Consider the following 12,619-nt stretch of genomic DNA (forward strand, 5'->3'; position numbering starts at 1 on the left):
CCGCCCCAGGCCGGCCACGCAGTGCACGGCCACGCAGCAGCCGGGGTCTTCGCAGAACTTGGTCTTCAGCAAGTTGAGCCAATCTTCCACTATCTTGCTGGGAGGAGGTGCTCCATCATCGAACGGCCAATCCTGCAAGGTGGGGGCAAGGTCAGGGGAAGGCAGAAATACTGTCAGACCCTGGGGAAAAAAACTCAGGGGATTGCTTTTTACTCAGGGCGATGGCGTTTGGGATCTCGGCAGCGGGGAGGCGGATGCGTGTGCCGGGAACTGGGCTCGGAGCGCAGCTCCACGGGGATGTAGCAGGTTTTGCGGCACCGTCTGACGTGCAGGAATCCCCCGGCTGCTTTGGCTCAGGGTTTGCAGTTATACGAGTCTAGGTCTGGGGTCCTCCCATCTTCTATGGACAGGTTCAGCCTTCAGGAGCACCTACGGGACCTGCAACATGGTCCCCGTGTCCTGCCTCTGCAGAACCAGGGTGGCCATCGCCTGCCTCCTCCCCATTTGGATGACGGCACTGAGCTTCGGGGAGCTGCAAGTCCCATCCTTCCCCCTGCCAGCTCCTGTCTAAATCCAGCACTTGGAAGCACAAAGCCACTTTGTAGGAAGTTTGAGCCAAGGTTTCTTGGAGATGGCTGAAATCTCAGGGTGTGATGCGGTGCCGAAATTCAGCTTGCTGCAACGCGTGGAGGGGAAGGTGAATGCACAAGCCCCAAAAGGATGCTCTGGGCACCCCTTCCACAGCCCTAGCGAGAGCTGAAGGGCTCCATCCTTCCAGAAGGGACACCCCTCCAAATGGGGCCATTTAAATAGCATCCTTCAGGAAAGGCTCTTCGGGGGGAAAAAAAAAATGCCCATCTTCTTCTGAGCTTCATCCTTGAGCTGCACGGACTCAACACTGAGGGTCAGTGATGAAGTGGGTAAAACAGGTGCTGCATTAAGCATCCTCTGTCACTGGGCTCTGCTATGGGGGAAAAGTGTTCCCCCTGCTTGCCTGTGACTGCTCCAGCATTTTGGGGAAGGGACGGTCTCTCCCCAGCCAGTCGAGGCTGCATGTCTCTACCCAAATGTGGAATTCTCTCTCAAAATGGATTTGGCAGGAGCAACGTGGCCACTGGCCAAACAGCAGTGGGAGAAGGGGACAGGCAGGTGAGCAACGCTTGGAGGTGATGTGGCACATTGATCCCCGGTGAGTGGGAAGCATGGGGCTGTAATCCTCATGTTTGAGGAATGAGTCACTAAGCTGCTGTGCTGGAGTCATGCTTGGCGTAAGACGGCAAAAGAAGCTGCTGAGCTGAGCTGAGCTTCAGTGTATGAACAGGTAACGTGATTTCAGTTGGGCTTTGCTAGGAAAAGAGCATGTTGGGCTTCGGGATATCCTAATGCTTGAGCCAGCCCATCCTGCACAGTCTATGCCCACCCAGCAAGACCATCTCCTCCCTGCGGTGCCCAGAAAGCACCGCTTCAGCCATGAGTGCAGGTCACCAGGCTCACACCGGGGAAGACACACCGTATCAAAAAATCACCGAATCATAGAACGGTTTGGGGTGGAAGAGACCTTCAAATATCATCTAGTCCATCCCCGCTGCCATGGGCAGGGACATCTGTCACCAGATCCTGTTGCTCACAGCCCTGTCCAACCTGACCGGGAACACTTCCAATGCTGGGGCACCCACAATTTCTCTGGGCAACCTGTTTCGGTGTCTCACTACCTTCATCATAAAAAATTTCTTCCTTACATCCAATTTAAACCTACCTTCTTTCAGTTTAAAACCGTTGCCCCTTGTCCTATCGCAACAGGCCCTGGTAAAAAGTCTTTATCTTTCTTATAAGCCTCCTTTCTATACTGAAAGGCTGCAATAAGGTCTCCCTGGAACCTTCTCATCTCCGGCCTGAACAACCCCAACTCTCTCAGCCTTTCTCTACAGCAGACCTGTTCCAACCCTCTGACCATTTCTGTGGCCCTCCTCTGGACCTGCTCCAACAGGTCCGTGGCTTTCTTATGCTGGGGTCCCCACAGCTGGACCCAGTACTCCAGGTGGGATCTCATGAGAGTGGAGCAGAGGGGGAGAATCACCTCCCTTGACCCGCTGGCCACGCTTCTTTTGGTGCAGCCCAAGAGATGATTGGCTTTCTGGGCTGCAAATGAACACTGCCGGCTCATGTCCAGTCTTTCATCCACCAGTGCCCCCCAGTCCTTCTCCAGAGGGCTGCTCTCAATCCACTCATTGCCCAGCCTCTGTCTACATTTGGGATTGCCCCGACCCAGGTGCAGGACCTTGCCCATGGCCTTGTTGAACTTCATGAGGTTTGCAGGACCCCACTCCCCCAGCTTCTCGAGGTCCCTCCGGATGGCATCCCTTCCCTCGAGCGTATCAACTGCACCACTCAGCTTGGTGTGACCTGCAAACTTGCTGAGGGTGCTCTCAATCCCACTATCAACATCACCGATGAAGATATTAAACAGTATTGGTATATCCAATACCGTATATCCATCCTGCACCATTAACCTTCCTACAGTGAAACCTGCACAGCACTGGTTCTCCGGCAGGATTTCTGCTCCATCTCCAACCTGCTGGAAGAGCTGCCAAGCAGGTGTCCACGGCACAGGACACACGGCACAACTTGGGAACTGCCGTCAGCTCTAGAGATTGCTTGGGATCCCCTGGGGAACACAGAGGAGCTGAAAGCAGAGGAGGTGTCCGAAACACCTGGAGAGCATGTCCAGGACAGGACAACCGTACGTACGGGCACTGTGGCTGCAGATGCTGGCACCCAGGCACATCGCACCAGTCAGACCTCAACTAGCTTGTGCCTATTCCCCAAAGAAAGGGGTTAGGATACATAGGAATAGTCTATACATAGATATATTTGATATAGGTGTATTCAGAGATCTCTCTGTACCTGCATAGACATATCTATCCATAGATACATAGGACACAGATCTCTCTCCATATGATATACCTTACATAGTTTCTATATAGTTGTACAAACTTATATAGAGAAGCTATACAGTTTCTATACAGTGTCATATAGTTTCTGTATCTAGCATATTGATACCTCCCTACATAAAACAAATCCTAGATATAGACATCTCTCTATATAAGATAGGTAGAGAGGTATGTACATCCTAGATATATAAGCTCAGACTGGAGGGCTCCAGTCAGAAACAGCGTAAAAGGCAGAATTTGGTGTGTAAGCGAGCAGATATGATATCCTAGATACAGATTCTATATGTAGCATACAGCTATCTTCCTCTATAGGATAAGATATATCCTACAGAGACATAGCATCTCTATCTAGTGAGATCTGCATCTGGAGGATCTGTATCTAGAGACATAGGATCTATTATCTACCTATATCCCAGAGGATCTAGGATATAGCTACTCTCTCCATAGGGTATAGATTATACAGAGAGCGCTACACGGAGAGGACCTACAAACAGAGGACCACCCCAGGAGGCACGAGGCACTTCCAAACCCTTTCCTAAATAACAAGCAGAGCTTCACTTTCCAGCTGGAGCTGAACTCCCTGGCAGGGCAATCACGCCTGACATCATCTCCAACTACTTATCAGCCAAGATGCAGTCCAGGCAGCTGCCTGCTCTGCCTCCTTGCCTTTTCCTTCTTGCTGCCTGCTCCCTTTCATCCCCCAGAGCTGCACCAGCCGGCTGCTGGAAGAGCAAAAAACACCCGCACCCCCAGATTAAGATAACGCTGGGGGTAAAGGGAACCATGCGCGTCTTCCACGTGGGATCAGGCGCTCCCATCCCCTGGATGCTTTAAAGCCTGAGCGACAGGCAGGGAAGGCAGCTGCCGACTCAACCGTATGAGTCACAGTTTCGGGTGCGTGGGCAGCACTTTCTTTTTTTAAAGCACCAGCCCCATCTCAGCTCGGGGAGCGGGGAGCTCGCCCGCCTCACCCGGAGGACGAAGTTGGGCTTCAAACCCCGCTCCCAGGCAAGTGTGGATGCTGCTTCGGTCTATCAAATGCAGAGGTTTTTAGCAGACCAGAGGGCTGGGGGTATTTAAGCGTGGGGGGTGGAAGGGGGCAGCCCCCCTGGTGCCCATCCTGCTGCCCACCTACCATGACAGTGATGCCATCCTTCTCCAGGGGGGTCTTGTCATAGGTCACTTCGCACACTCGCACAACCGTGGTGGCACCGTATTTCTTCAGGTCCTGGGAAGGCAAGGAGAAGGAGGAGTCTGAAAAAGCCCTGCCCGTTGCAGCCCAGTTAACCCCAACACATCTGAGCCCTGCTGTGACCACACGGACCACTACGGACCCTAAAACAGTGCCGTGCCCCATCTCTGGACCCTCGAGCAAACCCCCTGTGGTCCATCCAGCCTGGGAAGCACAAGGAAACATGAAATCCCAGGGCACCAAGCCGTGTGGCCATGGTAGGATTTTTACCCAGCACGTTCGTGACTCCTCGGAGTCACGAGCAACGACGGGGCTGTTTATTTCTAAGCCCTGATGGCCACACCAGCAGGGACTTTACACCCCAGGCAAAAAAACCAACCCCAACATGGGCGCAAGTCCCCCAAAGGAGAAATTATTTGTGCCCAGCAAGGTCACAACTCCCGCTGCAGAAATGCATAGGCTGGGGGGGGGAAGGGTTTGTAGCACACCCCGCCAACTGCGCTTGCATTTTGAAGATTGCTCAGGGGCTCCTTCTTGACCTCCTTGCCGTATCCCATCATCATTCCAACATGCTGCAGGCTTGGGTGTGGGACTTGGGCTGTTTCCAGCGTGGCTTATCACCCGCTGCAAGGATTGCTCCCGGATTACGTGCCAGCGTACCGGCCTCACCGGGCACCGTGTGAGATCATCCCCTTCAATGATTTATCATCTCCTTCGTTCCCCATGTGCGCTTGCCAGACCGCGGCAAACCCCCGCACACTCAGCAGCTTGGCTAAAAAACCTAAGAGGCTGGAGGAAAAGGGGAATTTTTCCCCGTTCCCACTGGTACCCTCCCCATCGCCTTGTGCACAGCGTGCAGGGTACCAGGTGGCTGTCCCCAAATCACAACCACCTTCCTGCTGCGCTCCGAGCCGGTAGCCCTTGTGTGGTTTTTTTTCAGGTGTGCATTGACGGGGGGGTTTCCTCAAGCTCAGAGGATGCCTCTGGTGCCAGCACATCAGACCTCAACGCGGTTTAAGTCTAAGGCAAAAATTCTTCACCCACCTCACGTGCAGCCCCAGGTTCCCCCCCCCCACGAATGCAGGAACATCCCAGAACGACTCCTCGTAAGCAGAAGCTGCTTGTGCCAGCTCGACTGAACCTGCAGGACACGGTGTTTCCCCCCAGGCATTGATAAAAGAGCAAGTCGAAGCCTTTCGTCCTGGACCACAGACATGCATCCATTAATCCCCCCGCTAACTCCCAGCTGCTGCCAGTACCAGAGGCAGCGCTCCCAGGCAGGGCACTGTCGCTGGCTCATGTAACACCGAGCCCTCCAGCATCTTGGGCACTGCCCAAAACACTCTGGGCATTGGAGAGACGCTGGGATATTTGGGATGGAAAGTCCTTATTGAGGTGCTGGGAGATGCAGGGGAGGTTGCGTGCATCCACGGGCATCCCTGCGAAGCCCCTTGACGTGATGTGCTGGTGGAGCTGGCAGGGGATGCAACAGGAACGGGGAAACTCTGCTCCACCTCCACCGTGCTCAGACATCACGCCTGGGGTCCTCCAAAACATCCAACCCCAAAAAGCTGGCGGTGATCGGACCCTCCGCCCTGGGATGCCCCCGGGGGCTGTGGTACCAAAGGGAATGCTTTGCTGCCTCATCCTACACAGGGTTGATCCCTGTTGCATCTCAATATTGGCTTTCAGCCCCAAAACGTGCAGCTGGACCCTGGTCCCCAACTTCCAGCCTCCCCTCCTTACCTCCAAGAAGGTGCTGAGTGTGGCATTGGTAGGGTTGTGGGTGATCAGGAACCTCATGTTTTTGTAGCAGACCTCCACCGGCGCAGGGCGGTTCATCCGGGCCATGGTGGGATGGGAGGAGGGTGAGGCGGTGCTGATGGCAGTGGGGGAAAAACCCAAGAAAAGCGTGGCGTGGAGGGGAAAAAAAAAAACCCAAAAACCAACCACCCCTCTGCGCTTAAAAAATAAAAATAAAACAGGATCGAGAACTCAATATACAGACGTTGTGCAAATAATCCCAGCTCCTGGGAGCGCGCCGGCTTCCTCGACACACCGCAAGCCCCCCGGGGTAAAAAGCCAGATGGGAAAAAAATAATATTAATGATAATAATAATAATAATAATAATTAAAAAAAAAAAAAATATCCCTTTGCTGTAGTGTCGGTGTCCTCGGCGTGTGCGCGACGGCGAGCCTCCGGTGCCGCGCGCTCCCCGGCGCTCTAGAAAGGCCTCTGCATATGGGGGGGGGGTGGCGGGAGGGGGACCCCCGTCACGTTACCCCATCGGGGTATGTGGAGTACTTGGGGGGGGCACGGGGGGCCGGGAGCCTACGGGGCGGTGTCGGCGGCGTCCGGCAGCGGTCCCTCGCTGGGGCGATCCATGCACGGGAGCCTTGAATGGTTGAGTCGGAGGGTCGGGATGCCGGGCGAGATGCGGCGAGGCGGTCGGGCGCTGCTTTATGGGGTGGGTTGACGGGGTCTGCGGGGCTCAGAGCTGCTCCTCAGCACCTCCATAAATCCCAGCAGAGAGCGAGGCTGGAGGGGAAGGAAAGGGAAAGAAGGGGGTGAGGGTCTTCCTCCCCAGGCTGGCTCCCTTAAGAGCATCCCTGACCACGCTCGTCGTTCGCAGGGGACCGTAGGTGAGAAAGCCAGGTGGTATTTACAGAAATAACTGAAATATCATCTGAAAAGCTGAAATGGCACTGGAAAGCCAGGGGGGAAAACTCTCATTTCCCCACAAAAGGGAAAACCCACATGGCAGGGAAGGGGCTCGCTCTCACGCCACCCAACATCAGCACCCGGCTGGTGTATTCGAGCACCCGCGCCATGCAAACTGCCCCCCCCCCCAGCACCCACCCTGTCCCCCCAAGACCTCACCTTTGAGTCCCCGAAACGCCCAGCGAATATTTCTGCCCCAAATACGGCGTTCTGCCCGAAACCGGCCACCGCCGCCCCTAATCAGCCACATGCTCCTGGTGCTGCTCGAGCGGCTAATGTCCACCAAATGCACCTCTAATGCTCTTAGGCAAACTAAGCCGCCCGCAAATGAGCTTTCTCGGGGAGGGGGGGGAGGAGCAGAGGAGGGGGTCGCAGCTGCGCCGTTTCGTGACGGATGCGTCTCCCCGCTCGCACATCTGCATCCCCATCGCTGCCAGCACGTCGCTCCCTAGAAAGTACGCCAGCCTCGCGACCTGCGGCACCTTTGCCTTCAAGGATGGCGATGGGGAAAAAAAAAAAAAATTAAAAAAAAAAAAGAAAATCAATTCCCGCCGTGGAAATGCCAAAACCCAAGAGAGGATCGGCCCGGCGGGGAAGCGAGGGTGCTGCCAACCCGGCTCGGAGCAAAGGGAAACCTGGCGCTTCCCCGGGTTGTCACCCACCAGACTCTTGTTTTGAAGCTGGTCCCTTCCCTGGGTCAGCGGCTGCTTAGTGCCACGTGGCTGGAGCCTCAAAATAGACCATAAGCACATAAGTAACCCGAGCCAGGCCAGTATGCACCCACTCGCCTCTTCTCCTAATGCCCCAGCGCCAAGAAACTTTCCCCTCCGGGTCGTTTTATCCTGATGCGACAAGACGAAGCGGGAGCAGGGAGGTGCACTGAGCACCGACCAGCTCATCACACCAGCTGGGTGCTGTCGCTGGGATCCTCCGTGCCTCAGCATCATTTACAACCCACTGGCTGCCTCCTGCTTCACCGGTAGTCCCCAGGACTGAAAAAAAATCAAATAGCAAAAGGAAAAGGTGGCAGGGGGAAGCACGTTGCTCTCCTAAATGTGCCCAGCTTGGCTGCTAAAATAGTGGACTTTGCTGCTGGCAGGGCACTGATTTATTATTGGCAGCACGTGCGAGCCCTGGCACTGTCCCGGTGCACGGCGCATCTCCGTGCCCATGGGTTTGTAGCTGGGATTTTGGAAAGGAGCTTAGAGGGGGCTAGGAGCTGGGAAAGGGCCAAAACTCAAAGGGATATCAGCACTGAGCCATCCCCAGCTCCTCTGCAGACCCTCGTACGTCCCCATCCTCCTTAATTGCCCCAAACCCCCTTGTCAATCACGTCCCATCACTCCTGACTCTTTTTTTTTTGCCCATAAAAAGATCGGGGAAGATGGGACAAAACCAGCTGTGTGGTTTGCGACGGTGACTCGTGGCTCAGCAGCGTCGAGCCGTGGGCTCCTTTAGTTGGGGTGTGTTATTTTGGGGTTTTTTTTGAAGGATGCTGAAGAACAGTAATAATCCGCCCTGCAAGAATGCTCTGCAAAGTTCAAACCCTGCCTGGGCTGCAGGGGATGAGTAGGGCATCCTGGGGGGGGATTTTCCAGTCTCCATTGAGAAAATCAGATTTTAGCAGCTGATGGAGGCTGGAAGCTCAGCTGAAGGATGGGAACAAGGTGAGAGCTGCCTCCCGGGAGCATTTTGGGTCTGATTCAGAGCAGCTCAGGCCCCAGGTCATGTTGCCCCCCCCCAAGGGCAGCTCACCCTCCCCAGCTGGACCACAGCAGCCGGGATCTTTGCTCAAAGCTTGCAATGCTCCTGCAAGATGAGATGGGAAACCTCCTCTCCCCCTGGGCTCGATATGCTTTTCCCATCCATTTCTTTGCTTGAGGGGTCTCCTACCCCCACCCCCCAAGATGAGCTTACCACGGCCAGGTAAGAAATGGTATTTCTGGAGGGTAATTTTGGGCTGGTTTTAGCTATGTGGCTCCTAGAGGTCCAGCTGCTGAGCTGCAGGCCAGCACGGCCACGAAAAGAGCCAGCAACCCAGCGAGTGAATGTTTTCCAAGAAAAACATGCTGGCAACCCCCTCAGCAAGCTTCTTCCTTCCTTCTCCATTTGCTTCAAGGAGAAAGAAGAGGTTAAAAGCCTCCAAAGGGATGGGAGGCAGAAGGGGTGGGTAGCCACAGATGCTTGCTCAAAGGGAAGAGCTGCTGGAACGCAGGTATTGCCCCAAATCATCCCCCTGCAACCCAATTTCTCTGAAGCAAAGGACCCAGGGATCTTCTGCTTTTAACACCTTCGGCTCTTGGCTTTTTTAGGTTCCAACACATTTAACGACATCTTGCCTTCTGCCCCTTGGGGCTCGATGCACCAGCACGAGAGATGCTTGCAGTGCACAAGGAAAAGCAGCAAACCCCAACTTTTTCCCTACCCCAAACAACCTTATGTCCCGTTTTAACTGGCTGCAGGGTCATGTTAATACAAACCATGTCCCAGATTAAACTCACCCGCTGAGCAACGCTGCAGGACTGGGAGCTGCTGTGAGCCCCACCGCCAGCATCGCACGCCAGGAGCGGTAGCTTGTTCCCCATCGTCATCCAACACGTGGTTCGTGCTCCATCGGCACTCTGGATCCCATATAATTTTTTATTGGCTTGGGTGTGCTTGCTGCCAGTAACGGAGGTTCACTGGGAACCGCTTGCGTACGAGAACAGCGAGTGCTCCTTTCCCACAAGGTCTCCTCTCCAGTGGAAGCGTTTCAAGTATTTTGGCAATTGCATGTCCCGGCAATTCAGCCCCAAAGTCTCTAAATCCCTAATGGATATTCAGTTACAAATCATCCCCAGTGCTACAGGCTGCGATGCTGATCACCATATTAAGCGTGGCAGAATAATGTGGAAAAGGGTTTTTCAGCTAACATTAATAACCTGCCAAGTGAATAAATATCCTTCTGACTTGAGCACTACGGGGGATCTAGATGAAGCACATGAGGACACAGTAAGCAAGACCTGGGTGAGGATGCTCATCAATGCAGCGCTGGCCTTTCAGGCTCAAACCCATCAGGGTGAAGCTCAATGAAGGAAATCCAGCACGGATAATCGGAGGAGCCGGGTACCCAGCTGCCACCATCCCTCTGCTGTGCCCAAGGCCAGGAAGGGACGGGGACCACCTCCCCAAAAAGTGCCCATCACTGCCACCCCAACATCTGCAAGCTCATCTCAAAGCTTCGCCGGCAACACTCGCCTTTGCATTTCCACAAGTATTAATGCGACATGGCGGGCTTCTTCCTTGCAAAGCCCCCCAAAAGACACACGTACTGTGCGAGCCGCAATGACATTTTGTGCCATGACGGTGGAAGTTTCTGGTTCTTCCACACGAAGTTTTGCACCCAAGAGCCCAGCGAGGATCCAGGGCGAATGCACCCCACTGTGGCAAGAGAGCAATGGGGGATGCTGCTCTGGAGGATGGGGACCACCGAGCCATCACATCCCTGCCTACACCCCAAAGCGGAGGGGATCACGGGGCTCTCCTAATTATTCCTTTGCAGCGTGGCAGCTCCATTCCTCTTATCTTGGCCTCGTCCCAGCCATCCAGGCGCAGAGCCTGCAACAGCAGGGATGAGGCTGCTCTTCCTCCTGGCACCTTGATGCGAAATAAAGGCCAGGTCTTCTTTGCTGCAGTTAATGAAAGAGCTTGGCTGGAGCCGTGACCCGACGGCTTTGCTGCTGGTACTCGGGCTAGCGGGATGCAGCTGGGGAAGTCAGGTTCTCCTGAACACAGCAACTCCCCAGGCAAAGGAAAAGGAAACTTTGCAGAGCCAAACAGTCGCTCCACGTGGGCTTTAGCAGCGGGACTTGGAACAAAGGCTCTTTCTCACCCAAAGAATCTGTATCTTACCCGTGTATAAATATAGCTATCTCCCCAGTGAGCACATCTCACGTTCAAAGTTCACCTTCAGAAAAATCTGATAAAACACCCATCTGTGTTACATTTGCTTGACCTCTCTCCTGCTTTCAACCCACGTAGCAAGACACCGACCAGCCCTTTCCCCTTATGGCTGATCAATTCCTACTCTCCCCCCCTTCCAATCCTAGCTCCGCAACAACCATTTCCATCACCCTGAAAACTGAATGCAAGTTTTTGCGCAGTCCCAGTTACGAGCACGTAGCAGTTCTGCACACATCCACCACTGCCACGTGTGACCACAGTAAGCAGGTCTGCGAGGCTTGGCTGCACACGTGAGGAGACCCACCAGCACCACCACCACTGCCACCAGCACCAGCAGCTCCACCGCTGTCACCGCCGCCACCACCAGTAGCACCACCACTGTCACCACTGCCACCGCTACGACCAGCACCACCAGCACCACCACTGTCACCACTGCCACCGCTACGACCAGCACCACCACTGTCACCACCACCACCAGTAGCACCACCACTGTCACCACTGCCACCACTATGACCAGCACCAGCAGCACCACCACTGCCACCACTGCCACCACCAGCAACTCCACCACTGTCACCACAACCAGTAGCACCACTGTCACCACTGCCACCAGCACCAGCACCAGCAGCACCACCACTGCCACCACTACCACCGGCACCACCACTGTCACCACTGCCACCACTATCACCACCACCACTGCCACCACTACCACCGGCACCACCACTGCCACCACTGCCACCAGCACCACCACCAGCACCACCGCCAGGAAGGATAGATCCCAGGACACAGAGAGCCACAGTGCTGTCCCCAGCCTACAACGGCAGCTGGGATCCAGCCAGAGGAAAGCCAATGTGCTGAGATTTCCTCTGGCCGCATCCGCGCGGAAGGAAACAGGGAAGATCCGGGAGGAGAGCAACGGAAACAAAACACCCCGCAGGAGCCGGCATCGGAGGGCAGAGGTGTAAGTGGCCGCTGGCACGTTCTGTTTCTGCTGCTGGGAGCGGAGCAGCGCCTGGCACCATCTGCCTGGGAAGCATCATGGGGTTTTTCCTCCGAGGAGTTATTTTTTTGTTTGTTTCTTTCGCCACAGGGGATGTTTCCTCAGCAAAAACAGCAAGGAGGATTAAAATTGCACGGGTGCAGAGGGAGAGGGACGGGGAGCTCTCGGCAGCCCACCAAAACACACCTGCAAGATAAACTAGGTCATGCATCTTCCTCCACATCCTTTTTGGCATGCGGTAAACGTGGACTAACATGTAAATTTGCAGAAAAGAGCCGTATGGCCTCTGATTTTATAGCTCCTGTCAGATTTAAAGGAGTTTGGTGGTATTTAGGCAGTGGGGAAAAATGCCGGCATGATGTCGGTATGGAGACTCGCAAGCAGGAGGCACTTAGGAGACTGGGAAAGAGGGAGGAATGGGGAAGATGAGACAGTGAGCCAGACAGACGGATAAAAAGAAGAGCCGAGTCTTCCCAGCACTGTGCAAGCTGGGAATGCACCGGAGGCCCTGGTAACATAATCGACCCCTTTTTATCTTTTATTTGCACCTTTTGTCTTTGAAGAGAGGCTGAGGCAGTGTGGAAAGTGCCTAAATCAGCCTTTTGGAAGTTGTTTTTCCCTCTCGCCTGCTTTGGTGCTGGTCCACAACCCTGATGGGACGTGGACCCTGTGCTGATCTAAGGATGCCTGTGATGGCCACTGGTGCTGGACTTCCCTCTCCTGTCCAGTACTCGTGGGGCAATGCCCCGGAGGAAACACAAGATGCTCCAGGCACCCCTTGAACAGCCCTTTAGCTGCAATTCCATGTTTTCGCC

At 54.7% G+C, this 12,619-nt stretch overlaps 1 protein-coding gene across 3 annotated transcripts in view; it reads right to left on the minus strand.

The window, feature by feature from the left end:
- PTP4A3 (protein tyrosine phosphatase 4A3) overlaps positions 1–12,619 on the minus strand; it is a 46,207-nt gene that overhangs the window by 6,029 nt on the left and 27,559 nt on the right. The window contains exons 1-4 of one of the 3 annotated variants that reach the window (XM_049819844.1): positions 9,367–11,445; positions 5,890–6,682; positions 4,087–4,179; positions 2–132 (exon numbers count right to left, since the gene is read on the minus strand). In XM_049819844.1, the coding sequence (XP_049675801.1) occupies positions 2–132; positions 4,087–4,179; positions 5,890–5,994 (329 nt within the window). In that variant the 5' untranslated portion in view covers positions 5,995–6,682; positions 9,367–11,445. Of the gene's footprint in view, position 1; positions 133–4,086; positions 4,180–5,889; positions 6,683–7,024; positions 8,457–9,366; positions 11,446–12,619 lie in introns of those variants that run through there. The other 2 variants (XM_049819834.1, XM_049819854.1) reach the window with 2 other exon arrangements.

The sequence above is a fragment of the Accipiter gentilis genome, chromosome 2 (assembly GCF_929443795.1).
Source record: "Accipiter gentilis chromosome 2, bAccGen1.1, whole genome shotgun sequence".
Classification (NCBI taxonomy): Eukaryota; Metazoa; Chordata; class Aves; order Accipitriformes; family Accipitridae; genus Astur; species Astur gentilis.